The sequence below is a fragment of the Polyodon spathula genome, chromosome 15, assembly GCF_017654505.1.
Source record: "Polyodon spathula isolate WHYD16114869_AA chromosome 15, ASM1765450v1, whole genome shotgun sequence".
NCBI classification, from domain to species: Eukaryota; Metazoa; Chordata; class Actinopteri; order Acipenseriformes; family Polyodontidae; genus Polyodon; species Polyodon spathula.
The window spans coordinates 6,123,810-6,151,469 of record NC_054548.1 but is presented as its reverse complement, the minus strand read 5'-3'; the positions used below and the strand labels follow the sequence as shown (position 1 = coordinate 6,151,469).

The 27,660-nt window shown below is 41.5% G+C and overlaps 1 protein-coding gene across 1 annotated transcript; it reads right to left on the bottom strand.

The window, feature by feature from the left end:
• LOC121327660 (FTS and Hook-interacting protein-like) lies at window positions 1–27,660 on the bottom strand. The gene is made up of 12 exons (XM_041271798.1): window positions 27,409–27,660; window positions 22,072–22,507; window positions 21,116–21,727; window positions 12,907–13,065; window positions 12,636–12,722; window positions 12,192–12,359; window positions 9,882–9,961; window positions 8,826–8,992; window positions 7,375–8,706; window positions 5,606–5,784; window positions 2,992–3,154; window positions 1–2,704 (listed from the first exon to the last, which is right to left on the bottom strand). Exons 2-12 carry the CDS (start codon window positions 22,198–22,200, stop codon window positions 2,403–2,405), a joined length of 3,378 nt encoding a protein of 1,125 aa, XP_041127732.1. The 5' UTR covers window positions 22,201–22,507; window positions 27,409–27,660; the 3' UTR covers window positions 1–2,402.

Genomic DNA, 27,660 nt, shown 5'->3' with positions numbered 1-27,660 from the left:
TTAAGAATAAAAAGCAGGCATTATATTATACACGTTTAAAATCGGCACAACATTCATTTTCTGTTCTGTACACAAATAATACAGCCGTTTGATGTCCAATCAGTTTTCGGTAAAACCAAAATGAACGCTTAAAACCAAAACCAAATTTGTGCAGCCAAGAGAACAGGATATACCATTACACACTTTGTTTAAAAATCAAGAAATAGATGCAACTGTTAAATAAGTTCAAATACAGTGGTATTGCATCACCAATGTATTACACAATTAGACACATTGCACAAAGAATAAAATAACATATAGACATTACTTTTTTAAAAATGTATTATTATTTTCCTGGTACCACCATTGTCTCCGCCATCGACTGCAAGTGGATGAGCTAAAATCACGTCTGAGTAGAACTACTGCTATGTATGGTTTTCAAAATTGCAATTATTTAATCCACACGTTGGCGTCAAAGATACTGAGATGTTTGGTAGCTTTTTAAAATATATTCTAATAAAAAAATGTCACCTAGATTTACATGCATGTCCGCAAAAACTAAAGCTAGAACGCAGGCCGACTTTTGACTTCTCAGGCTGTTTTTTTTTTGTTTTTTTTTAATAAAGTGTAGGATGCACAGGCTGAGTGTTTGCATATGCCTGCTGCCAGGGGCACCTTTCATCAACAAACCTAATAAGAATACAGCCTCAGACATCTACACATGCAGTTATCCCTACTGAGGGCACTCAGGAAAGTCTTGTCATAACTTACATTTATGTTACATACCAAAGTATTAAGGGATGTTCATATGAACCGTCTACATGCAGGAAAGTGCGATAAGCTCCTGACAATGCTGCCAGCTTAGTGCCGATGTGTATATATATATATACATATATATATACACACACACACACACACACACATATACACACACACAGTTTCGGATTGGTTTTATCTTTTGTCGGCATCGTTCATTTTATGCACATTAGTTTCGGTTTAGGAAAGTCATAACCATTGCATTCCTACTCTTGAAACGTTACTGGGCGTGTCAAGTGATCGAGTGTGAAAAAACCTCGCTCTGATCCGCTCACTTACTTAACATGTACACTTACACCTCCCCAATAGTGAGCCACTTACTCTCCAGTACAAAATGTAATAATGCACTATTGAGGTACCGGGATGATTCTCTATGTAACTGCTGGAAGCCTGTGTGACTGGAGAAAATATAATGAGGGTGCAAGTCTCACAGTACCTTGGTATGAATCCAGGTTCAACTGAAACTCAGCTGCACTTGTGTGATACATTATACAATGGGTTCTAGAAAAGATCAGACCAGCATTATAGACAGCTTGTGTGACATCAGAATTTGCTTTGGCAGATATTGGGGATTTCAGAAGTGCAGAAAAAGAGGACAACATTGAGACAAACCGCATATATTTCAGAGTGTCAGACATGTACCAACTGAACAATTATAACTCTAAAATACAAAGACTTAATACAGGGTTAAAAACTGAAATAGTACTAATGTCTCCTTTAAAAAACTGAGACTTCAGTCTGAAATTCATTTAGCGTCATTCAGGATGGATTGAAGCTGCACATTGTGAATGCAAATGGCCTGCAAGATCTTCTTTTTGTCTGTAGCTTCATTCGTATGTTCTTAACCATTTAATCCAAGCATTTCGGATCTCATGCCGTGGGATAAACCATTACTCCAATCAGAGAGGGCAAGGACTACTAAACCAGCCCTGGTAATTTAAAACTACATCTTCACCAAGACAAACACATAACCCACTCACACCTTCCTGCTGGAATTTCACTTCTCACTGAAGTGGGGGCTTTGACAACATGCTCTCATTATAGTCTGCTATTGTGATCTGACTTGAAAAATATTTCACCCAGCGAGTGAGAAAGACTGACCAAGCGCTTTATGTTGTAAGGCAGACACAGTCTTTGAGAGTGACAGGCAGACAGATGGTGATTAGCCGAGATCCAGTTGATTGAAGCGATACGGTATACAGCAGGAAGACTACATGGCTCTTGTGTAGCATGAGAATCCCTCGCTACTGATAGGTTTAAAAAAAGTTTATAAAAAAACATAAAGGACTGTCACCCAAGAGCCCTCCTTGTGGAGTGGAACGGCAGGGATGGGAAAGTCAAGGCGCACAATTCAGTAACCCCAGATTAAAATGTTCACACCTCCATCTTTTTGATACCTGTGTCTCCCCTACATCTCTCACTTACATCACTGAAGAATAATCTTGCAGCAGATTCACAAAATAAGGGGAGGGGAATACATTAGAATATCTAGTCTGAACATTCCTCCGCCTCCCTGAATCATAGTTCTTGCTTCTCTGAGGAGGGCAGAGTTGATTTCCTGACCCTCACGCTCAACCCATAATCACCAGTGTCCTGTTGTTCTAGCATCACTCCTCTGTGTCTTGGCAGTGAGGGAAGGGCGTGGTGACAGCGTGTTCCTGTGCAAGCGCAGCCAACTCCTTCAAGAACTCTGAGAAAATGATGCCGCAATAGACTGCATTCTTTACTCGCAGTGCCTCGTTCTGGCGTTCCACTGTCCCAGCTGCCGAGCCCTTGAACAGGGCGCTGTGCAGAACCTGCCCTCCGTCTCTCACGTGAGCGAATGCCATTTGGGCTGCCTGTCGTGCCCGCGTCGGACTGTTGGTGTGACGCAGGATCAGCTCACCCAGAGAGGGCTTCCGACTTTTTACTGTAGAAGAACAAACAAGAGATCAAGTTATCCTCAGTAAATCTAGACTTATTGCAGATCATCTTTCTGCTGGAAGAATACCTCTTATTGTAAAATCACTCATCAGAACATTTCTCTTGTATTTATCTAAATTACTACACATCTGTTAAAGCCTAAAACGAACAAGAAATGTAAACAAAAACAAAGCATCCCCCAGGTCAAAATAAAGTTATTAACTCAAAGTGACTACCTTGAAGAGCATATGCTAGTAAGTTAAGATCGCCAGCAAGGTGTGCACACACTCTTACCTAGTGTATCTGACCTCCTTAAGTTTGGCACAGTGATGGGCGAGTCTGCCCAGTCCAGCTTCCCTCGCGCCACCAGGTACTTTCTGGCCTTGCGCAGCATCAATGGAAAATCCGCCTGAGTGGCAGCAAAGGCTTCGATCCTATTCTTCACTGAGCCCAGGACCTACAGCAAGAGAGACAGCGAGCGAGTGTGAGAGAGGAGAGAGAGAGGATGAGAGTGGCAGGGAGACTTGGTAGCTTGGTATAAGGGACTGACAGGTAAATAAAATATGGAGGTGTGGATGAAGATCTGCTGTAAAGAAGAAACACTGATCATGACCAGCAGTGTGAAGCTAGCAACACTAAGTTCCTTTTTTCAAAATAGCACAGCTTTGGCAAAGTCTAAATAAAAGTCCCATAATCTACACCAAAAAAATAGGTTATTTTATGGCACAGCCCCCCCCCCCCAAAAAAAAGAACTAATGAAGCGAAACCACGCTCAAACCCAATACCCAATTTTAACCATTTTTATGTAAACATTAAGCTAGTTTTCTAACATTACCAGATCTTTCATCACAAACAGTTCTATGCCAGATTGTCACAAGAGAGCTGCAAACACATTACAGGCAAGGGTCTCTTAACAGCTGCACCTGCACTAACCTGAGCGTTTGAAACGGAAGTATCGTCACACTCTCGTGCTGTTAATAACATTCTGAACTACACAAGAGTCAGGTTCAGTTTCTGTTCATGTCTCTGGTGTTGGTGGTTTAGCTTTTTTGTTGTAGAAAAACTCCAAACGTAGCTGTCTTTTTGCCATTTTAAAAAGGGCTACATCAAATTCACTGTTTTTAGCACATATTTTTGCTGACTGAAAAAGTGAGTCTTACATGAGAACAAATACAACGGTGAAGGGTCTTAGACACCATTTTGTTGTGTTATTAAGGTTTGAAAAAACTGCACACTTATATTCTCTACCCAATACATATATTTTTTCATTTTTAAATAATAAACCCTGGCAGCAGTGGCGTAGCCAGGATTTTTTTTTTTTTTTTTTTTTTAATCTTTGTCAACTAGAACAGTACCAACTGCTTTTAAAACTGCCGTGCTGTCAAGTGGCTGATGTGCAGGGAACAGTCAGAAGCAACAGAAAATAAAAAAAAAAAAAAAAAAAAAGGAGGCCCGGAATAGATAACAAAAAGAATAAAACAGTTCAACCGTAATCCAGCCTTGGCTATAAACTAATAAAAACAACAGGAGGATGCACAGACTGTCAAAGGTGGAACTCTGAGCACACAACTACTCAGCAGGCTCGAACAACCAGAGCCTACACCTCTCTCCCTGAATGACCCAACTCCAGGTATTTGTACTGCTGCCTACCCTAGCCCCTCCTCTGGACTAGTCGAACACACATTAACAATCGAACTAAAAATATATACAGTTCCACCCCACTGGAATTAACACATTAAAACCTCACGCATACATTTCCCTTTTCTACAGGTTACAAGCAAACTGACCCCAGCACTATGAACAACCCCCTCTAAAGGAAGTATTTTCTCTTTTCCTTTACCAGGCCCACATTAAAATGTATACATTTACAATGCTACAAACACACAAACAATCATAAGCACCAGCTTTGAAGACAAAGTCCCTTTCAGTAGGAGGTAGGGTACTAGTGATGGAATGCATTTAATCCTGTTTTGTTCCTACAGCCGAGTAATTTTAAATCTCCAATTAACCTTTTATAACTAAGATCTTGGAGAAGGTAGTAGCCAATCAATCAATTTAATATGTTTCTTCATAACGGTAACGTTCCAAAGGTTTTTGACCCGCTCATAATAAATACTTGACTTGTCTGGGTCTTTTTCCATGTCTGGAGCTGTACTAAACTGGTTCGAGTCCTATTTCACTAATAGACAGAATTGTGTTTCCTTGGGAGATTGAGAATCAGGATTAACTACAAATTACCTGTGGTGTTCACCAGGGTTTCATTCTTGGTCCCACATTTTCACAGCTTTATATTTCTTTGAAACCTGGGGATACCGCTGTGGTCTCTGATTTCATTGAGTGTTTGAATGATGTATAAAATGTGGATGTCTTTGCATTTTTTGCAGTTAAACTCAGAAAAGACAGAAGTTTTGACTTGGGGGTCTCAGCAAACTGAAGTTTGCCAATTTTACATCAAAACCCAAATCCTGAAGCCAGAATCGTGAACTTCATATTTTATTCCGATTAATGTTTTGAGGCTCATATCTGTAATGTCACCAATACACCAATTTCAATTTTTTTGTATCGGGGGTGTTTTATTGGTGTTAATAGGTTAAAACTGAAAATCAGAAGCCCCAGTTATACCTCAGGGAGTGAAGCAGCCAAACATATCACGTAGTATATCTTTATTCTACCACAGAATCAAGGCAAATGTAGCATATGTAGCAAGGCTGTATGGTAAATCCACAATATAAAGGGTCAAGTTACAGATTACATACCCAGTTTTGGGTGAAGGAAATGTATGGTCAAAAGAGAACAGGAAAATAGGGAGGGAGGGGTGATGGACAAAATGAAGCAATTCAAAAGGAGAAATGTGAGGAGTGGGGAGACAGGAGAGAACATGGGAACAGGGGTTAGGGCGGGTCCCTACCTGGATGAGTGACTTGACACTGGGTTGGAAGACCATGTTGGTGTTTAGCAGGAAGGAGCGGAGCAGGGGTTGGGGGTAGCAGGCTAACTGTGCTAGGATTCCAGTGAGAAGGATATTCACGTACAGAGAGTTCTGCAGCATGTTCTCCAGCTTGGCAAACAGCACCGCAATGAAGGGACCTGGGGAAGAGACAAGGAGCGAGACCTAGGTACTCCCATATTTACTAATCTGTACACATTTACGTGCATACCACTATATTTATAAGCATTTATTGGTGCACATCAATATTAACCTGTGGTTCAACATAACTTACTAATACTTACCAATGCATGCCATTGTGTTCACTCTTGTAAAGTTACATACAGTTGCAGCCTTGGTCAGCTACTTACTTGGAGTGCAATAATGCAAAAATGCTGTACTGTTGCAATCCTGTTTTTTTATGACCGATTCAGCTGCACTTCGTTAGTCTTGCCACCAGATGGCAAAATAAAACAAACCCATTAAAACAAAAGAGGAGGGGTCGCTGCAGACTTAAAGACTATGGTTTAACCCTTTGCAGTCCATTTATTCAGCACTTGTCAGGTCCAACATATTTTCACATGCACTGTTTATTTTACACACCTTTTTTCCCTCCCTAGAGCAAAACAAGTTTAAAATACATTGCATGGCAAAACGACATTAGTACTGCATCTCCAGCCAAGCCCCACCCCTTATACGCTGTATTTTTCACATACCTCTTTATGGATGTACATAATGATCTCCTGATCACTTGTTTTATCACCACGCTCCTCAACAATACGATCCAAGTCATTATTTTATTACTATAACATCTCAAAAAGCTCTGCAAATATCCGTGATATTCTTTGAGTGCTGGATGCAGAAACAAAAATCTCCTTTGTTTGTGTCCGTGTTATCTCTGTGGTGCAGCTGCTAGCTCTATTACTCAGACACGCCCATTTTTTTTTGGTTTCATTCGGCTCCAATCAGTCTCAGTCAGCCATTAAATGGTTCTCTGCTTTTTCTGGAGAAAAATCGACTAGACACCTGTGCTTGACACTTTTTGATGATGTCGGACAGGGTCCGACATTGGACTGGAAATGTAAAATCATAATGTCGGACCTGTTCCGACATAGGACTGCAAAGGGTTAAGGAAAGAAGCTTTCAAAAACATTAAGCTAAGCTACAAATGTAAGCAGAAAGTCAGTTTTTTTTTTTTTTTTTTTATTTCAACACAGGCACAAAAAAACCAAAAAAAAAAACAGATTGTTTTTGCTTCTGTCTGGATCACATCCCAAAGTGAATGTAGATGTTTGGATAATTTTCTACCCTTCTTTTTAATGTCACCTTACTGTACAGTATATTCAAGTGTACAGCACACACATTTCAGGACGTGGGGGGACATGGCCTGGAAATATGATCCTAATATTTCAAAAACAATTCTGGAGATATGCTTCAATGTCAATTGATTTGTTTACTACCCGCTTCCTTGGAATATTTATGATTTTTCATGGTTGTCATCAAAATGTGAAAACAATATTTTCACAGAATACCTTTAGACAGTGCACTACATTGTCTGGCTAAACACTACTGTGTGTGAATAAAACAATGCATACCCCAGCTCACTCGAGGCCATACACAGGGTGTGAATATTTACAACACACTAGGTACCTATGGTAATTCATGTGTTTTGTTGTAAATCCCTTTAAGCTTGTTCAGAAAGACTTTAAAACTAGTGTACCCCATTATCTCCTATGTACTCAGTTACATACCTGTGTAGGGTTGGCTGAGAGGCTGTCCCAATGCTCTGGTCGGGCTAATCAAGGGGGGCACATTCTTCAGTTTAGGGGACCCTGTATCAGCAAGTTCAAATTCATGGGTGGGGGACCTCTCCTCCTCCTCTTTGTGAGAGAGGAGTGGGACACACCCCCCACCCTGGCTGCCATTATTTGCACTGCCAGGATCCTCCTGCCCTGTCTGGGCATGCTGCTCCCGCACTGTCTCCTCCAGCTCCTTCAGCTCCTGGCTGAATGATTCAATGCTAATCCCAGATCCATTGGCCTCTCCTGGGGCTTGGTCCAGCAGCTCCTCAATCAAGCTCTCCACTGACTCCAAGCTCCGAGTTGGCACATTACGTTTACCGAGTGCAGAGAGTTGCTCCTCACTAAGCTGTGATCCATGTGAAACCTGGCTGCCTTGCGACCCCAACAAACCCTTGGATACCTGTGACCCCAGTACACCTTTGGTGACTTCTGACCCCAGTGAACGTTGGCTGACTTTTAGTTCCCCTGAAACCTGGCAGTTTTCCGGATAGTGCCCACTGGTGTCAGGTTGGAGGATCTCACCCTGGGCTCCGTTATGCCCCCCACAACTGTTCTCTCCAGAATCTCTCCGAACCTTTTTTACCTCCATACCCCCATCCTGCCCCTCCGTGGAGTTTGTCACCACCTGCCTGATCCCATTGAAGAGGGGGAGATTCTCTCCTTGTCCTAAGGGGTAGCTCCTGGCAGAGGCCCCTGGAAGCAGGGAGGAGGATGATGTGGGAGACAGCGGGTTAGACATCTCCCTCTGCAGGCTCCGTTTCTTGGTGCGTGGAGTAACTATGACAGAGTTCTTTCCGAGAGTGATATCCCACTCCCCACTGTCCTGCTCCGTGCTCTCCCAGTCTGGGCTGGACCTGTTTGTTGTCTGTTGACTGGGTTTGCGCTCTGCGCTGTCTGATCTGGGTCGATTTGGCACCGCCTGCTGACTGTTGAGGTGCTCTGCATTGATATTTAGGCAAGCCAGTGGGGGTGGAGGTGGAGGCGGTGCGCTGACGGGAGAGGGATCCTCCCCATCATAGGGTGCGGACCAGCCACGGCAGGCCCAGGCACAGAACTCAATGTTCTTCTGAGCATCCCGGAGGTACTCTATATAACCAGACTCCATATCCCCCTGCTCGGAGCCCTGGTGCATGGGGCTTTCAGGAGAGACCACTCCGTGCGGGGATTGAGGAGGATCCACATTCGAACTAGAGCCTATGCTCTGCTGGCGAATAAACAAAGCCAGGCGGGATGGGGTGCTGGGCTTGGAGGCTGGGGACTCAACACTGGGGCTTCCTGGCCCTGGAATACAAAACATCTATGCTGTTAATAGGCAAATCAGAAATGTTTAAAATAATGAACACAGGGACACATCTGTACAGTAAATAAAAATGCCCAAGATCAACGCTCATATGCGTCACCTTTTCCCCAGTAGGCAGGTTCTTCCTCATGCTCAGCAGCACCCAGCTCCAGTCGACAGCACTCTGGGATGAGAGACATGAACTTATCAGCTGACTTGCCATACAGGTCAGTCTCCCTGACAGCGCGCCGTTGACTTAGCATCACGTGGGTGCATGGAAGGAGGTACCTGTAGAGGGAAGGAGAGACTCTGTGTAATGGTGGCTGTTGATCTATGATTTCGCTTTCACCTGTGTTTGTCGTGTACCATGTATAGTTCGCTGGTCTCCCCAGCCCTTCAGCTCAGGTCATCTACTGCAGGGCTCTTTTTTTGAGAGATACCAGGAATAGTGTAATAGTGTGGTTGCTTCCTACTTTCTCATTTGGTTTAAATAAACATACAAAAGTGGAAATGCCCCCCAACCACACTCTTACTTCTATAGGAATTCCAAATCTGTATATATCCTATGATTAGGGCTTCAGTTTTTAGGGTTTATTTTTGATCACAAGATATCTCAAACTTATTTTGAGAGGATTGTGTTTTCTAATTAAACTCACTAAAAGCTGTGAATTACAAGATGTCACTTGATTTTACCTTCATATCTTGACTGAGCCTGATTCTGTTTCACTTAATTTTTATTTCAAACAGGCGTGACAAATTACTTGAATTGCTCATCGCTGATGCTAATTGTATTTCATTCTTGCAGTTGCCTAGTGCTTTTATTATTTTCACTCGTTTAACAGAGTTGTCCTGACAGACTTTCTTTTCAACATAAAGTATCCAGTACAGAGTGTACACTGACAGCAGGTCCATCATTTCAAATATCCTTGGACTTGCAGCAAAAAAAAAAAAAAAAAAAAAAAAAAAAAAAAAAAAATCTTAAACCTAGTCTTAATTAGTAGTTATCCCAAGCTCATAAGACAGGCCTGCTGAAAAGGCCAATTGTAAGATGCTATTTTAGCAGGTACCAGCTCACCAGCTATTTACAGTGTTTGCCCCTCCACAATTGAAGGGGATTTTCCTATGGAACACCAAAACCAGGACCAATTGCACCCTGCTTTGTAAAACTATGTATTACCTGAGAACGAGCTGCAGCATGAAATCCTCGCAGTTCAGAGAAAGAAGTGTCCTGAAGAGACTTAATGAGACCATGCAAAGCTAGAGAGGAGACAGAAACTGAATTAAAAGCTAGAAATGTGTGTATTTGTGAACAAAAACAAAGCATCCCTGTCAAAACAAAGTGTATTCGCTACGCATCCTCATGCAATACAGACACATATGGCTTGTGACTCGAGTTAAGAGCACCAGCAAGGTGAGCAAGGCAAACTAATAGCTAGGATCAGTTTAGAACATTTACAGAGGTGACCTGGGGAGCTGCTGAAAAGAAATGGAAGAAAACGTTTTTATCATAACCCTGGTTCCCTGAAATTTATCCATTACATAATGGGTTAACTTTGTTTACCTGAAAGTTTTGAGACTTCCCAAAGCTGTCATGCAGTGAGCGGCAACGTCATCACACCAGTCTACGCCCCTCCGGAGAGACACTAGGCTCTGTGATGATGTTTGAACTGCACCAGTCAACTTTTTTCTTCAGCCTCCTGCATGTAATGTATGCAGCAACCGAAGACCGTAATGGATACATTTCTATTTCAAGGAACCAGGGTTATGATAACAGCCAAATGTTCCCTTTCAAATACGAAATGTAACAATTACATAATGGGCAATTATACCCAAGCCGTCGCAAAGTGCATTACTTGCAGAATGAGAGGGTCAGACAGTTAGGCTGCCGCAATAGATTTATTGATTTATTATTTTTGGTAAGACCCTGAACTCGTACGCTGTTCTTAAGTGCGGCAGTTTTTATAGGGATATAGAAATAGGCATCCTTGATGTCCACTGTGGTGAGCCAATCACCTGGCCTGAATGACTGCAGTAGCAACTGTTGCATTGCCAACATTTTTAACCTCCCTCGGCTCAGAATAGGTTGACCTGCCTGAGGTCGAGGATTGGTCCGAGGCCACCATCCCGCTTGGGCATGGAGTAGAACTTGGAGGGGATGTACCAAATGAATAGCTTGTTCTTGCAGCAAAACTGCTACCTCCTGAGACACCACAGCGGCGTCCTGTGGGTCCGTGGCTGATGCTGTCATGCCCCGAAAGGGAGAGGTACCGTGCTTAAACTGCAGTAAGCAGCCGCTCTGAAATGTTGTAAGCACCTGGATGTTTGCGCTGCACTGACACCAATGCTCCACATGGCTCCCTGAGAAGGGGCCCTGGACCTGTGGCAGCAAACCCCTAGGGCCGCTGCTCACCTTGTGGCTTGGCCTGAGGCTCTTGCCTCTGTGCCAGGAGGCGTTCTGGCCGCAGGCGCCACTGGCTGTGCTGGTCCCTGAGGCTACTGGCACATGGATAAAAACCCACTCCTTATGCAATAGCAAGCAATGCACTGTAAGAATGTACAGTTGCTGCCTCAGCAGCTAATGACAGAAACAGGACTGCTTGGTAACAGACTGGGATTTAAACACCGGTCAGTAGCGGGCCGAAACAGAGCAAACTTGGCATGCGTGTCTGTGGGGAAACTGCTGCCCAACACTTCTCTATTCCCTGGTGTGTGGCTCTCCCTCAGCCACCTCTTCAAAGAGAAGGTGACTGAGAAGAGCACTACAGAGTGTTCTGTAGGGCTGCACAACAAACATGCAGAAATGTGGTTTACTAGTGCCTCCTCTGTGTGCTGCTGCCTCAGGCAGGAAGAGCATCTGCTTGTCCACAGGCAGGCTGGCCTTGCAAGCGTCACAGGGATAAACCCAGTCATTATGCAAATAGCATAATGTACTGTAAGAATGAAATTACTTACCCTATTCTTAATTTTGTTCTCATCTGAATTTGATCTTATTTTCTACTGCTTTTTCTGTACGTTATAACTGCTCTTATCTGTAATGTGATATTCTGTAATGTGATATTTTACAGTGTGATACTTTGTACTGTGATATTTTGTAACAAACTGTAAGTCGCCCTGAATAAGGGTGTCTAACAAACAACAGGGGAGGGGGGCTGCAGGCCTGAATTTGAATGTTACTGTCCTATATAGGGATTTAGCACCATTGTTCTTCTGCCATGGTAGAATCTCAGTTTAACAATCTCAATTTAAAAGTCTCATCCAAAGGATAACATCATCAACATCCCACATATCTACAAAACCATGCTGGGATGTTGGTTGAGCTAACACTCAATAGAAGATAATCTATTTAAACCACAGCATTTTCTACACTATCTGTCCCCTATTATCTGACCTGGACCAACCTAAAATAAGGTGGTATTAGCTGCAGGCTTTTCCCTTTAACCTTTGTTTACCGTCTATTCCTTGCAATCAGGATAGTCTAAGCCCTCACCCGCGAGTTGCTGCTGATCCTCGTGATAAGTGTGTCCAGGATGGTGTAGTTATCATGCTGGTGCAGCAGGATGAACCGCAGGAAGGTTTTAAGAAGGGCTGTTTCTGTGATGCTGCGCAGGAACAGGTCCAGGTAGGCAGTGCTAGCGATCATCTCCTCTACTGAGGACTGACGGCAGTGGGAGAGAGGAAACAGAAGGAGAAAGAATGAGGGACATGAGGGGAGAATAGGCTTCCAGTTCTTCCATGAATTGAAATAGATACAACGGAGAACAATCCATGGGGGGACGGACGGACAGACAGACAACACTTTTGAATTGATGATTTTTAATCTACCGATTTAATGAACTGACACTGAATCTCATAATTTAGTTTCAACAGCAGACAAAGAAAGTACCGACCTTTCCTGCCCGCTATTCACAACTCTCTGTAGAATCCCGCTTACCTTATGAAGAGCAGGTCCCATCACTGGCACCAGAAACCCGTTGTGAACGTAATCCACCAGTTGGCTCTGCACAAGAGGGTGAGAGACCTGGGGGGCAGAAGACAGAAAGAGAACTACGTTAACACCACACAATAGGCTAATGAAATCAATACAGACTTCACACTGCAGGGGTATTGGGGTATGAATTCTGCTCATATTGCCAATAAAAAGCCTGTCAATGCATCTGCAGCCTGGCAGCCTCAAGGAGATGACGTATCTTTACATCTCGTACCTGTATGACCGCGTTGCAGAACTCAAGGGAGTTCATAAAGAGAACAAGGGATGGCACTCCAATCCAGTCGTCTCTGTGCAAGGCGTGCCAGTCGTCTCCACGCACCTCAATCTTCCGTGGCAGTGAGGAGTAGAGTGCACTCAGACCAGTTGCAAGCACCTACAGGTTGGAAAGAAAGTGGTGTTTACATGGGTATTGTAGCAAGCAACAGCGAAAGACAGGTCAAAAACATGTCATCTCATTAAGACATTGTGGCTTTGGTGAGTGCCCAATGAACAGCAACCAGAATACAATAAGGATCTGAACCTACTTAACCTAGAATAAAGAATGGTTCAGACTTACCAAACCCTAAAACGTGCTGCACTTTGAAAAGGAGATCCCCAAAGTCACTACCTTAAGAGCAGAGACCATGGTCAGAGCTCACAGTTGGAAAATGAGAGGACACAAACTCAGGTCAGAGGAGGTTTTTTTTAACAGAGTGGTGAGTTTATGAAATGAGTTACCATGTCATGCTTTTGCTGATGAGCGACTAGGATCCTTTAGGAGCATACTACACAAGGCTCTGGGATCAGCTACTAGAAACTGGCCAAGCACTTACCGTTCAGAACTTTTCTTAGTTCTTTGGTTATCAAAGTTAAGTTAGCAAATTCCCTGAAGTATGGTGCAGCAGAAACCCGTTAGCTCCTATTACTATAGCAACCTGTGCAGAATGATCCAATGCACCGATAGTTTAAATTATAAAACAATTACAGCCATTCCTTCTTAGACTTCTTTGAAAGTAGATTTTTATTCATAACCATTAACCCTCAGAAATAATTTTCCCCTATTGTAACTGTCATCATATACGATACCTAATACAGTGGATTTTGTTCACATACCTTCAAGCATTTATTCTATAGTGTCAAAAAGACAAATTTATTTATTTACTAAATAATTTTAGATAACTGAAAGCTCTGTACAGGTTGTAATTAGACAATGCAATTACACTGCTCCAAGTTGAAGAGGAGTTGCAAAAGACTGGAATGCCTTACTGGAGTTAAATAATTAATTACCTATGCTATAGACAGGGATTGGATAATTGAATGTATATATGTTGGTTTATTTTCACACAAACGTTTCATTTAATAGCGTTCTACAGTCAAAATAAAATCAAAAAGATAGTAGGCCCTAAACTGCAGTTTCACTGGTTATTATCTAGATGGCACTGCTACACTTACTATAACATATATAGGTCAGAAACATTTGTGCTCGAGTGGGTGCATTCAAGATTGGGGCCAAGTTAAGACAGAAGAAAAATATGCATTGTTGGGCAGCAATTAAAGCGAATGTTCCAGGTCTGGAGTTTCAACACAATTTTGTAACCCTCTGACATTATAACCTTTTGTTGCTTAGCTGGATCCAATTTACTGAAATAGCTTGTTAAGGGTGTTAGGCAAACAGCTCTAGCTGCAAGAGTGGAGCTTGTACTATTGAAATAATCTGTATTTATTACTAGGGAAACATCACCTAACACGGCTCTTGTTTAAACACAGCATGCAGAAGTTAGAATGATTTTACTTGTTTGCAGTGTTTAACTATTGTATACCATCGTTCAGGGAATTGCCTCTCTCTTTGCCAAAGATAAGGAATAATCCAAGACCATTGTCTTTGTACTTCTCAGCATTTCAGACTATTTGCTTAGATGAGAACAATGGGAACGTACTACTGAATCTATTTAGTCTAGAACAAAGACTCTTAAAATGAGTTTCCATGCAAGTTTTATTTTAACTCGAGACATTGGGGGTTGACACGTAAATTAGCTATGCGTAAAGTGCTGTTTTTGAAGATTACTAGTGAAATTGGAAAATGTTGTTTTCATGCGCAGAGAACTGGTACACGAGTGAATCTAAGATGCTGTAATAAAGCAAAGTACCTTGTGCCTGGTTAGTTAATAATGAGTTTTACTGCTCTTGCCCAAATTTGTTTTCAAATATCATTAGTGGGGTATCATATCACTAGTAATGAATACTGTTTCAACTCATTTATCTTACAACTCAATTAAAAATGAACTCAGGTATAAAATGAAACTGACCAACAGGTATTGCAGATCACCATGGCTGAAAACCGGAGTAGACGTTATACGTATTTCCCTTTCATTCAGGCAATACAGCATATAGGTGATCAGGTGATGCTGCGTACACTACCCTGGCTTAGAAACCCTACCCGTCCGGACAGTTGAGGAAGCATTCAACACCATGCTTGGGCAAATACAGGTAGTGGGCACTTGAAAAGTAGGTGGCAAATATTGATGAAACGGACTGAAGTGCATTAGTTCGTTCCCACAATTGTCACTGTGTGCCGTGTCCTGCACAAACTCTTGTCAAAAACAAAATTAGGTGTTCAGGAATCAGTGCTGCCTGTGAGACATGATGGGGAAGGTTACCAGTGTTGCCAAGTCTCATGAGAAAAAAACAAAAAAAACAAACAGCACTGCCTTTCAAAACAAGCGCAACCCATGTTAGCATGTGGGTGTTTATGCAAATTCCAACCCGTAAAAAATAAGCGCACTTGGCAAATGTGAAGGTTACCTCAGCCACCCGTTTCCACTGGACAGCAGCGATTTGAGGAGGCTTGTGCTGTCAGATTCTTGCCTTTTAATTTATTTTTGTCAGTTCTGACAGTGCATCAACAACTTGTTGGATGTGTTGCACTGTTTTGGGCGATCGAGCTGGCTCATGACATCCAGTGGAGGGCATGACATTAACGTGGAGGGCAGACACGCATTGTCTTTGGACATAGCTGGGATCCAAAAAAAACCCCCAAAAAACACAGGAATTAATTCAGTTAGATATTTAAGCAGCTCACTTGCTCTTCTAAGATGGGCATAAAGCAGTTCATGGTAAGTAGTTTTATACAGAACTGTAAACCCACAAGAGATATACAACATGACAGTCCAGACACAATAATAAAAAAAAAAAAGGTGAACTACACCACTGCTAACCATAAAATCGCCTGTCAGCCACTACTTGCTGCTGTCTTGGAAACCACATTAACTACTGACCTGCTCCCTTGTAATATTTATAGTTAAGGATAAACACGCTCATTTACATGTGAAAAGCGGGTTTCCATGCGAAACTGGGTGTAGATTTTCCAGTTTTTCGTCATTTACACAAGTAAATGAGATTTACCTTATCCCTCTCTTTGGCCGTTTTTTTCGTACACAAACCTGATTTACACAAGTAATTCTCCCAAACGTGCACACACATCTCCATTTCACATGTAAATTAACCCGCATGGAAACCCCGAGATGGTTACGCCTAACAAACACCAAGCACAGTACAGAAAACAAGACCATGGGACACAGTTGGAAATTAAGTGGAGACAGACTTCGGACAGACGGAAGGACAAACTTATTCACACAGAGTGACGAAGGCACGGAATAGGTTACCTTGTCATGTTGTGAAATCACTTGAGTTCTTTAAGACCCAAAGTTTTTAGATAAATCAGCCACTAGGAATCAGGGAGTGTTTATGCTTACACGTGGTGTTAGACATATGGTTATATTATAATATACCAGTATATAAAATTGAAATACACAAAAAATAATATTTTTAGAAAATGTAAATCAGTTTATGAATATTCAAAAGAAAACAAATGTTTGAAGTATGCAAAAAGCAAAAATAGCAGAAGTGGGTCAGATGAGGCAGAGGAAGCATAGCGCTACAAATACAGCTGCACTGAGGTATATGTTCGCAGACAAAAGAACATACTGAAAAATAAGGGACACATTAAACTAAAACAAGAAAGTGAACAAAGACAAGCAATTCAATTACTGCGGCTTTTACACACGCTTTAGTTAAATAAAAAAAAAAAAAAAAAAAAAAAGTGCAGAATGACTGTTAATGAGTTTGTCAGAGCGCTGTGTTTTGCAGGACAGCCACTGTTTATTGCAGAGAGGTATGTATTAGTGACATTGTGCTACAGTACTGTCTGTCCATCAGCTAAAACACTGCCTAGAGCCGACAATCTTAATCGTAAATATGACAGAAAATGGTGATGCTTTAGTTTGTAAACTTAAAGAATGCATTGATGGAAATGTCCAGTGTGATTTTTGACACATCTTCCAATTTTGATATTTCAAGGGGATTAAACCTGGTTTATTTTGTGCTGACGTCATGTTCATACCTTCTACAGATGCTATTTCCTTCAGCACAGCGATCGCCCAAACGTTCACAAAGTACCAGTTAACATTGGAAAATGTGGCTTCGACTTGCACAGATTCTGATTCATCATACATGCCAGGGACATTAACCCTAAACTGCTACGCATCATATTCCACATGTAAAGTGTGTATACTGAGATTTTCTGGTATTCTTAACATTGACTGACAGTAACAAATTCTTAAATGATTATCAAATTCGTATACTGTTTACAAGAAATGCATCTCATTTATGTGTAGTGTATTTGTTATTCAGTTCCATAATGTACAATTATACTATAGTGAGTTGGGCGTTTTTGATTTGATCAGTATTGTAAATATCTTGAAATATTGTGCATCACCTGTGTTTTGCTATTACTTGTACTGTGTTACATTTTCAGGCTGTTGCTACTGGAAGAGCAGCACATCGCTGCAAGGGCTAGGAGGTGCAAGAACCATCTGCTTTGAAGGCACAGTGGCCACTTTTCATTTTGTACTTAACACATTAATAAAGAGTTCTTAGTTTTATTTTACTTCAAAGTCTCGTCTGCCTGTTCATTGGGAATCCCTTCTTCCAATCTTTACAAACCCTAAACACCTATTTAACAATAAAGAGAGGCAAAATGAACTCTCCTATAATAGTATAAAAAGTACAAAGGTCAAACGCAAAATATTTCAATATAAAAAGTATTTAAAGTATAATGGTACCGCAAAGTTCAAAACCAACAGTTATAAAAGGAAGTGCTTAAAGGGTTTGCCGTGGGGATCAACAGTAATAAAGAGAACACTATGTACTTTGCACTGCAGGCAATTATTTGTGGTTGTTCAGGTAAATAATTGATCTGTTACTAACTTCCTTGTTTATGCATAGAGCCACGTGACATCTGAAGTTGCTTTGTTTATAAATAAAGTTGAATCTGCACTATTTGAACTGTACTTCTTTGTGCTTGCAGGTTAGTTGTCTTTTTAATGACGACATGAATGTCATAACATTTCCTATAAATCCAAGAACGACCTGTCGTAGACAGTATCCCTTAGTTATAATAGTCTTGTAAACAATTCAGAGGTAGCTAAATACTTTACCTTAGGATTAAAACCAGTCAAAAATATGTCAAACATGTAATCACAACACAAGTCTTACAAAGGTCACCTTCAAGTTCTGATCAAGTGTATCTTTTCAACCAGCTAAACTGAAAACGACATGTTTGTTTTCCTTGTTGTACAGGAGGAAGATCAGGATTCTGGTGGCACCCAATAAGAATGAACAAGCTTGTAGCGAACATCATCAGGGACACTTGATTGACCTTTTGAGGGCAAATTCAGAAATTATTTTGGTCAGAGTTTTGCAACTGTGATGGAGTTTGTGTTGATGTATTCTCTTACTCTTTGAAGTGAGTTTTGACACACTGGCTCAGTGACCGATGGCAATGCTCCAAGAGTTAGAGGAAGACTCTGAATCCTGGCTAGTACAGGTGGATGGAGCAGTGATCAAGGCTGGCTTAACAAGTCTGACACCTTTCGTTGTTTTGGTTTACTTTTGCTAGTCCACATTAGCTTCTTTGAACAATCAATCTGAAAACAAAATTTGGGGGCGGGACTGCAATGCCTCATCTGCTCATGAAACCGTACAGTCTTTCATTGTTATTGGCCCTCAGCCAACCACAGCACGCCTCCTCCCATCACCACACAGTTCTTTCCCCTCTCAGGTGCTGTTCACGTAAATAGTTACAGACCAGACGGTGCGCTTCAGGTGACAGTTATGCAAGTGTCCTTTTGTGGGCTAGGATGAAGGCTACTAGCACTGCCCTGTAGGTCCAGTGTGCCTAACAGAACACAAACAACTAATCACAGAACACTCACTCTCTCATCCACACACACAGAATGTGCAGTCCCTCCCTCGCACCAACACAACATAGATGTTGTATAAACATATTTCGCAGTTTTTTTGTTTGGTTCTTGGACGTACGGGACTATAGCCTACTCAGCACCCCCCGCAGTGCGCCATTGTTTTCAGCTCAGGAGGCATAACTCCAGTTGCGGTCAACTACCACGTGGTGGAGCCTTCATTGACAGGCACTATTGCTTAACTTTGCAACTGCTGTCATTGTTACTACTGCAAACTTTGAGCTGCTGTCATCCCGCATACCCCCAATGACCCTTAGAAGTATCCCCAGAGTACATATATGCTTTAACATATGCACCACTCTTCAGTACTACCGAAAACCAACCAGAAGACACAATATTGTGTGATAATATACTTTTAATTTATAAAAAAAAAAGTAACAGAAAAAAAGGGCTTCATGATGTTTTTTTTCAGTTGGTTATAAACATTCTAAATAAATTTTAAATGTTTAAAACAGGTCTATTCTTGAAGTTAAATGGAAGTTAAACCTAACTATTTAATTCCCACCACATAATAAGTTGCTATAATCTACGTGGTTACTTCAGTGACATTTCAGCTAAACATGTTACAACCGACTCTCTTCTGAACACGTTACAACTGATTGTCGACACCTCATACAGCAAGGCTACCAAAACAAGCACACAAGAGAGCCTGCAGGCTGGGAGAGGACTTCAGACTTGACCAAGCATGAGTCATGACAATACTTCCCTTTTAAACTATACTGTCCACAACAATCTCACAGCATTTGTCAGAAAAGGAAGGTTTGAGCACACAGCATACCAATGATAGGGTGGGTACATATATTTACATAATTCAGTGCAAATCATTCTGTATTTCCCTTTAGTTTTGTTCAGATAGTACCAATCAACTGATGTGTACTGCATTTGTAGGGCCTGAAGTTTGTTTTTAAAATAGACATTCTATCTGAATGTTCTGCAGTCATCTACAGTAATGGAGCTTCCTGATTAGTGGATGAAGGTGTTGAGGTTTCTACTGCTCTGTAGTACAAGGACTATGATACCGCTGGCTCTGTATTAACTAAAGGTACTGCAGTAACATGGTTAGCTCTGTTCAGCATCACAAGGTGTGCACCTTGATTTCTCAGTGGTTATAAAGTCACTTATAAGCCCTTTTATAGAATCCTTATCCAAGGTTCAATATTTCAAAAGGCATTGTGTCTAATCATTTATGAAAATGTAAGGAAATATGGCTTTTTGTACTCACACTGCCATACATCTTTTGACAATACAAAGCCAAGCCAGTTCTACTGACATGTTAATTTACATTGAGCATTGGTACAGCCTGTCAGCGAGGCTCTGGTTTATTAATTATGCATTTGAAGTGCCCTAAATTTGTGCAGCAAATATCTAAAACTCGCCCAAGTCGTCCCATCTCGCCTTTTATCTAACAAAAGGATGGGCTGCAATGAAACACTTCCACAGAAGAAAAATTTAATGCGCCAGGATACGGAGATAATTAAAAAAAAAAAATTCACTGTTCTCTGCTGCCTTTGACTCAGTCGACCACTCTACTCTCCTGTCCTCCCTCACTGACCTGGGACTGTCCAGCACTGCTCTCGTCTGGTTCTCCTCCTACCTGTTTGATCATACATATCTGGTGTCCTGCCGTGGCTCACCCTGTGCCTCTTGGTCTCTTTCAACAGGTGTCCCCCAAAGCGAGGTCCTGGACCCCTTCTGTTTTCTTTCCACACCTACTCCCTTGGTTACCTTATTTCCTCCCACTGCTTCTTGTATCATTTCTATACTGATGATGCCCAGATCTTCTGCTCCTTTCCACCCTCTGACTCCCACATTTCCTCCCGTCTCTCGGTCATCTCCTCCTAGATGCACTCGCATCATCTTAAACTCAACCTCTCCACTCAGATGACCTTTCCTCCCCCCGTTCCTCCCACACCACTGATCTGTCCAAGTTTAATTGCTCTTAGTCGAATTCACTCTTTACTATATTTTATTTTGAACATATCTGAATTCGATCTTACTTTCTACTGATTTTACTGTACTTTATAACTGCTCTTATCTGTAATGCGATATTTTGTAATGTGATATTTTGTAACAACTGTAAGTCGTCTTGGATAAGGGAGTCCAATAAATAATATTATTAACACTCACCGGACAGAAGTAGGAGTTCTCCGAGATGTGCTGTGCCACCACTTGGTTGCCAGCAGAGGTGGCCATGACAAGGAGGAGTGCATCACGGGCCTGCTGCCCGATAGCACCATCACGGTGGATAAAGGTAACAAGCAGAGAAAAGATGAAGAGGTCGGTGGGCCCCTGCTGGGTGGGTGTGTGGAAAAACAGCTCAAGGGTGGAGGGTTCCCTCGCCATGGAGACGCACACCTGGTTTAACAGCAGCACCAGGCTCCCCTCCAGGGCAGGGGTGTTGTGCTGGGGGTCGGTGCATGCACTCAGCAGGGTCAGCAAAGGTTGCAGCACATTCTTGTGCCGAAGTAGAGGCTGCTGGGATTGCCCGATCAGCATCTCAAACAGCTTCAGGAGCGCCCCCTGGCTGTCTGGGTCCAGACCACGCACCAGGTGCCAATGCACCAGCCTGCCCAGGATGTTCTCAGAGACCACCAGTTCTAGAATGGGCCCCATGTTGGCCTGCTTTCCCAGGCACTCCTCCACCATCAGACACAGCATCTGGTCAGTGTGGTTCCTCACAGCACTCAACTCATCACCCTGGCCTGGGGATGGATCCCTCTCCTCTAGGATCCATGACACCTGGAAGAGAGAGTGGCAAAATTTAGGGCTACAGTGGCATCTAAACCTACAGATACAGTGGGCATTTACCGTTTGTTTTTCTGATGCTCCTGGAAGATCCCATTTAGGTCCATCAACATCAGAAAAATGTGTAAAGTTTGACAAACCTTTCTTTGCGTTAGAAAAACATAAACAAAGAATAAACCGCCACTACGCTCCATTATATTAACATTACATCCTGTGTGTAGTGAGGACGCCATGGAGATATGATGTCACTGGGCCTCTACTTTAAAAGGACTATGTGCGTGCATTCAGGACAATGTCCCTACTTACTAGAAAAAGTCCTAGAAAGTTGAAGCCCCTACCTGTCTCCAGTGGTTCTTAAACACAATCAGGCAGGTCTCGGGGTCAGGTGTGACAGGGCTGGACAGCGCTGCACTCCGACTGGCCCGATTCCCGGGTCCTCTCGGGGTCAGCCGGCTTAGCCAGCTCATCCTGTTTGCCAAGGTCAAGGTTCAGAGGTCAAGGGGAGAGGTACATAGGGGGGGGGGGGTAAGGGACAGGGTAAAGGGAGGACGGCAGCAGACAAAGGAAACCAAAAGGGAGATTTTTTGGCTTTGTTACCCAATCAGCTTCTTTCAATCAAGAGAATGCAATCAGCTTCCCCTTTTCAACCAGCTTTTTTCAATCAAGAGAATGCAATGAGCTTCCCTCTCAGCCAGCCAATCAGCTTCTTTGGTGAGTGCTGTCATCCAGTCTGTAGCCAATGCCACTCCATGCCCGATATGTAAGAGGACAGACCTGAAAACCAACAATAATGTTAATATCATTAAATAAATATATATTACATTTATCCGAGCGGCAGAATAAAAAAAGTTGGATGTGTTTGTGACTGTCTTAATAAGGACTACTTCCACCCACAATTACACACAATACAATATTTTAATGCTAGTACATGTGAGGCAAATAACCAATTCTAAATCACAAAAAAATATCTGCAAATATTCAGTTTCTGCTTGACATTAGGTTTCTGTGAGAAGTATACTTTATTTACGCAACAAACTGGTACACTTGAACAACTAACAAATCTGGCCATCAAGTGCTACTGTTTTATTAAACACACTGTGTTACAACTTTACTGGTACTGCAAGTTTTATTTCTGATGAGAAGCTAGTCATTTGTGGATTACTTTTGGAAAATGCACCTTTTTGTAAGCAACCAGAAAAGATAAATTAATGTAAAGTAACTAGGGTAATATGGTTTTGATTTCACACTTTGACAAATGCTGGAAACGCTTCCAATTTTTACCCCAATCGGTCCCCCGGATGATCAATAAACTGTGCATATCATAAAGCATCAGTTGCACATTTTAAGGAATTGTCTTTTCTATAAAACCATTACTAGCCAAATCCCACGTTATGTACAGCACATAGAAAGAGGGCGTCTCCAGAGAGTTTACGGACCCTGGTGTCGTGCCCTTGTAATTCAACATGGTACAGGTGAAGCCCTGGTTAAAAGATCCCCATGAGAGACACCCCTTGTCTTAAAAGACCAGTTGCCTTCAGAACAGATATAGTCACTATAGTAATTGCAACATGTTGTACAATGCCAGCTGCTACAGGAGCCCACTTTCATCCATACAGTAAGAGTGGACACAAAACTAGCCAAAAAGAAAATGTATTACCCTCAAATACCGCATAATGAAATTCCTAGCAGGAAAACAGTAGGCTTATATTATATTCATGTTCAACATTCCAAGGGTATTGTGTTGACTTTCACTGGAGATGGGACACCTACATTTGTCCAGCTCTAACCCAGAACCAAGGCCAGCCCATCCAGGACAGGTTTCCTGTACAAGACTGCTCCTTCAGTCAAACTCAGAACCCAGTCAAACTCAAGGTATTTTTTGATCTTTTTGGTCGGTTTCATTGTTTTAAAGTCCACAATACAATGCTAACTATAATCTGATTGGGTCACAGCTCAAAACATGTTTGTATGTATATAGGGGCTCATTAACTCTCTCACTGCCAGCAGCAACTAAAGTCGACCACCCACTGGGCATTCTATACTGCCTACGCCGACTATAGTCACAAGAAACACGTTGATCGTTTTTTTTTTTTTTTTTCATTTTCTGTCCAATCAAATGCTCATTGCTAGGTAAAATGTTGCACATTCATAAAAATACATGTCAATGTAAAAATGTCTCACGTGTATTTTGTTTGGAGAGCAGATATCGCGATGACATGATCTGAAAGACGAGAGTTGTAGTGGGCGATTGAAAAATAGAAAGAGACTGAGTTATAAGAGAGTGGAGATTTGTTTGTTTAACTGGGATGTAGTGATGAGGAATTTACTGAGGAAGATGTAGAAGGGCCAGAAGATGTAAACAAGGGTGAGCAAATGGAAAGATCAGACTCTAAGGAGTTAGTGACAGAGAGCTGTCACAATAGCTGTTTCTGTACTTTCATTCTGTTTGGCCGATATTAAAAATTATGGATGCAACAGAATTTCTTGCAGCTACACTGCGATAAGACAGAGGTTATGCTGCTTGGTTCTCTGCGTCAGTTGAGTAATGTGGGGAGCTTCAGTTTGGTTATTGACGGGCTTGAAATCAGAGAGAGTTCTGAAACGAGAAATCTCTTATTTTTGTTATTTTCCTTGTCTAACTTTTGAAGCGCATGCTCGAAATGTTACCAAGGTGTGCTTTTTTCACCTGCGTATCATAGCCCGCTTATGATCTAGTCTCTCTCTATCTGATGTGGTGAGACTTGTGCATGTCTGTCTACTCTCAACTTGATTACTGCAATGCCTTGTTTGCTGGTGCCTCAAAACATGCTCTTAAAAGACTACATTATGTTCAGAACTCAACTGCTCGAGTTCTAACTAGATCGAAATCTTATGCGAAACCGGATTTTCAACCATGACAGAAGAAAACGAAGTATAGAGCCAGACATGCGTGTGTGCTTGGCAAAGATACCTCCATGTGTTGGCAGAATTGATGCTCACATTGAGTAAGTAAAACTAATTATTTTTTTATATATATATATATATATATATATATATATATATATATATATATATATATATATATATATATATATATATATATATATATATACACACACACACACACATACATACATACATACACACACACACACACACACACATTTATGTATCAGGGATGGAAATAAGACTCCCACTGCATATTCGTTTAATCCATTCTTGGTTTTAGTAGTATAGGTTTAATAAAACAAACCTAAACTTGTTGACAATTGGGCTAATCGAGCTGGTTGTAAAACTGCTTTGCAATAGGAGTTTGTAAACAAGGGGGCTCAGAAGCAACAAAGTTGAGAACCCTTGAATTGTAGTACCTGAACTTGGCAATTACAACACAAATGTATTTAGAGTCTGTCAGGTACACCTTCGTGTGTGAATATTTTCCCTGCGTTGCTAAAACGCCTCTCAACAGGTGCTGGAAAATCTTCCGCCCAGAAAGGTGTAACCTGACAGAATTTCAGCAGCATATGGTGACTCATACTAACAGCAAGACCAACTGATTTGATAAATGTGTATTGCAATTGTGCAATTGCATGTGTTGTTTACAAGTTGTATATATGTTTGCTCATTAAACTGCGTAGTAAAATGAACTGGAATTGAATAACATGGAATGGGAATTCATTTTAAAAAGGAATTGAAAAACATGAACTGACCTCATGCAATTCCCAATAAAAAGACACCTACCACAAGTCTACCTCAAATAGTTTGAGTAAAAGATTGATTTAAGGTTACGGGTCCAAAATCAACCATATTGAGGCTGAAAATGTACATTTAGGGTTTTCTTCTTTGAGCACAGAGTTGGGTAGAAATCAGAGATGGCAGGGTGTTAAATGCAGTCTTTTTTGATAATCTGTCATGGAATGACTCATGTGCATTCTTAAGGGATGTGTATCTACATTAACCATGACTAAAATTAGACCTGAATATTGTAGCACTCTTGACTTTGCTGCATATATTTATCAGACTAAGCTTTTAACAGATTAATGATTCAATAAGAACAATAGAATCAGGCTAATCACTGTTTAGAGCTCACAGTCCAGAGGGCACGGGTCAATTACTGTAGTGTGCTACTTTACCACAGCCCACGTTTGCATACTCAAAACTCACATTCAGTTAGAAAAACAGTTGTGTCTCGTTAGTTATCAACCTCCACTCACTGGCAGAGATTCATATCTGATCTCATTTCGCCACCATACTACAGTATCGGTCTATCCTATACACTTTTTATCATTGTTTTATTCTCCTAAAAAATATCTAATGCTTCAGTCTTCATATCACTGTTCAATTAGTCAAATTACATTATACAACTGTACTAATAATACAACATGCATACATGTTAATCAAAAAAACAATTAATGAATACAATTAAAATCAACCAATGTTCATCTTCCCAGGGAAATGCCTCTGTGTTAACCAGGCCAGCTTTGTGAGTTCCAGTAGCGACTGCTCCCTTATCTATAGAAGGGAAAAATCTGCCTAATTTCCAATTCCAAGCCTTCTATTTAAAACTATTGCACTTTTAAACATGAACTGCTAATGAAGATGCATTACAGTGACAATGTATGACAGCACTTCGGCGAAGCTCCTGCCAGGCCAGGTGAAAACATCGACTGTAGAAATAATAACACATGTGTCTTAAGGAGCAGTGTCTCGAAATAAATCCAGGTGAATCGTTTTAAAAACAGAACGCTTGGAACAGGAAGGAAGGCAGATTTGACATTATACCGATAGGGGATAAATCGTTACCGGAACTCTTTGGATTCCCATGTGCACCGGTTCGACAGGGACTGAGGAAAACCGGCGCTGACCATCTTGTGAATATATTAGATCTTTGAACGCAGTTACAGTGCACATGTTGTATATAAACCGCTGCGGAAAATGCTTTACTTATTACAGTAAATTCTAACGTGCAATTCAGCACCAAATTCACACTGAATTACCAATGTTTTGATTTTATTGTTACATTTACTGACCCATCTTTTTACCTCCCTATGGTCTCTCTACGCCGCTGGAAACAGTCGTATAACGTGACAGAATTAATCACTACATTTCATATTGCCAGACTTACATTATTTTCTTATGATCAGGCAAACAGCTGCACCAGCTTACTTTCACTGTCTGTCGTGTCTTGGTATCACGGTACGTTATTGTTATATGCTTGAACAGTGTACACACACCAGATATAACACACAGTAATTTGGTTCTATCATCTAATGGCAGTATTCCCCAGAGACAGGAGCTAATTAAAAGACTAAAAACAATATAACAAATATTGTTTTAACTACAATGTAAAATTCTGCTTCATTATTAGCAATACTGTACTACCACGTACTCTAATTACAATGTTCTATTTGTTAATAACGACTCATTCACCGGTGACCTTACTACTGTGGGTGGTGTAAACACCAATGTATTTTCCTGCTCCACACGTCACTGGATCTCCAAGTCCAACTACACCCTATCCCTCATCATTAACGCATTTCCATGCACACCAAAAGTGACACTACATTTATATATAGAGACCATACAATCGGTCTCCAGTATTGCCAGGATTAACCATTTACTTACCTGGCTTTCTCTCTAGTAACCTTTTCTGGTAATTCTCATGAGCATCTTTGATTGTTCTGTAATGTATTACTTACCAGAAACCATCCCCTTGTCAATTTCGGCGTATTATCAGTGAATAACCCAAGCTTCCGACACGGACAACATTAATTCCCGTTCCTCCTCGTCTTCTCGGTAGGGTGACTGTATGTTTCAGACAAGATCACTCTCCTGTCGCAGCCATCTTACTGAAATTCCTCACTCACACACACCCTTGCGTACGCTGGCGTCCTCACGTTGAGCAGGAACACTGCACACGCTCTGGCTCGCCGCATCTTATTTTTCTACCA

Coding starts and splice junctions, on each gene's coding strand:
- LOC121327660 (XM_041271798.1), bottom strand. CDS start 22,200: ATGAGCTGGCTAAGCCGGCTGACCCCGAGAGGACCCGGGAATCGGGCC. Junction 12,723..12,906: donor TCTGCAACGCGGTCATACAG/GTACGAGATGTA, acceptor TCTGCCCCCCAG/GTCTCTCACCCTCTTGTGCA. Junction 3,155..5,605: donor GTGTCAAGTCACTCATCCAG/GTAGGGACCCGC, acceptor CTCTTGCTGTAG/GTCCTGGGCTCAGTGAAGAA.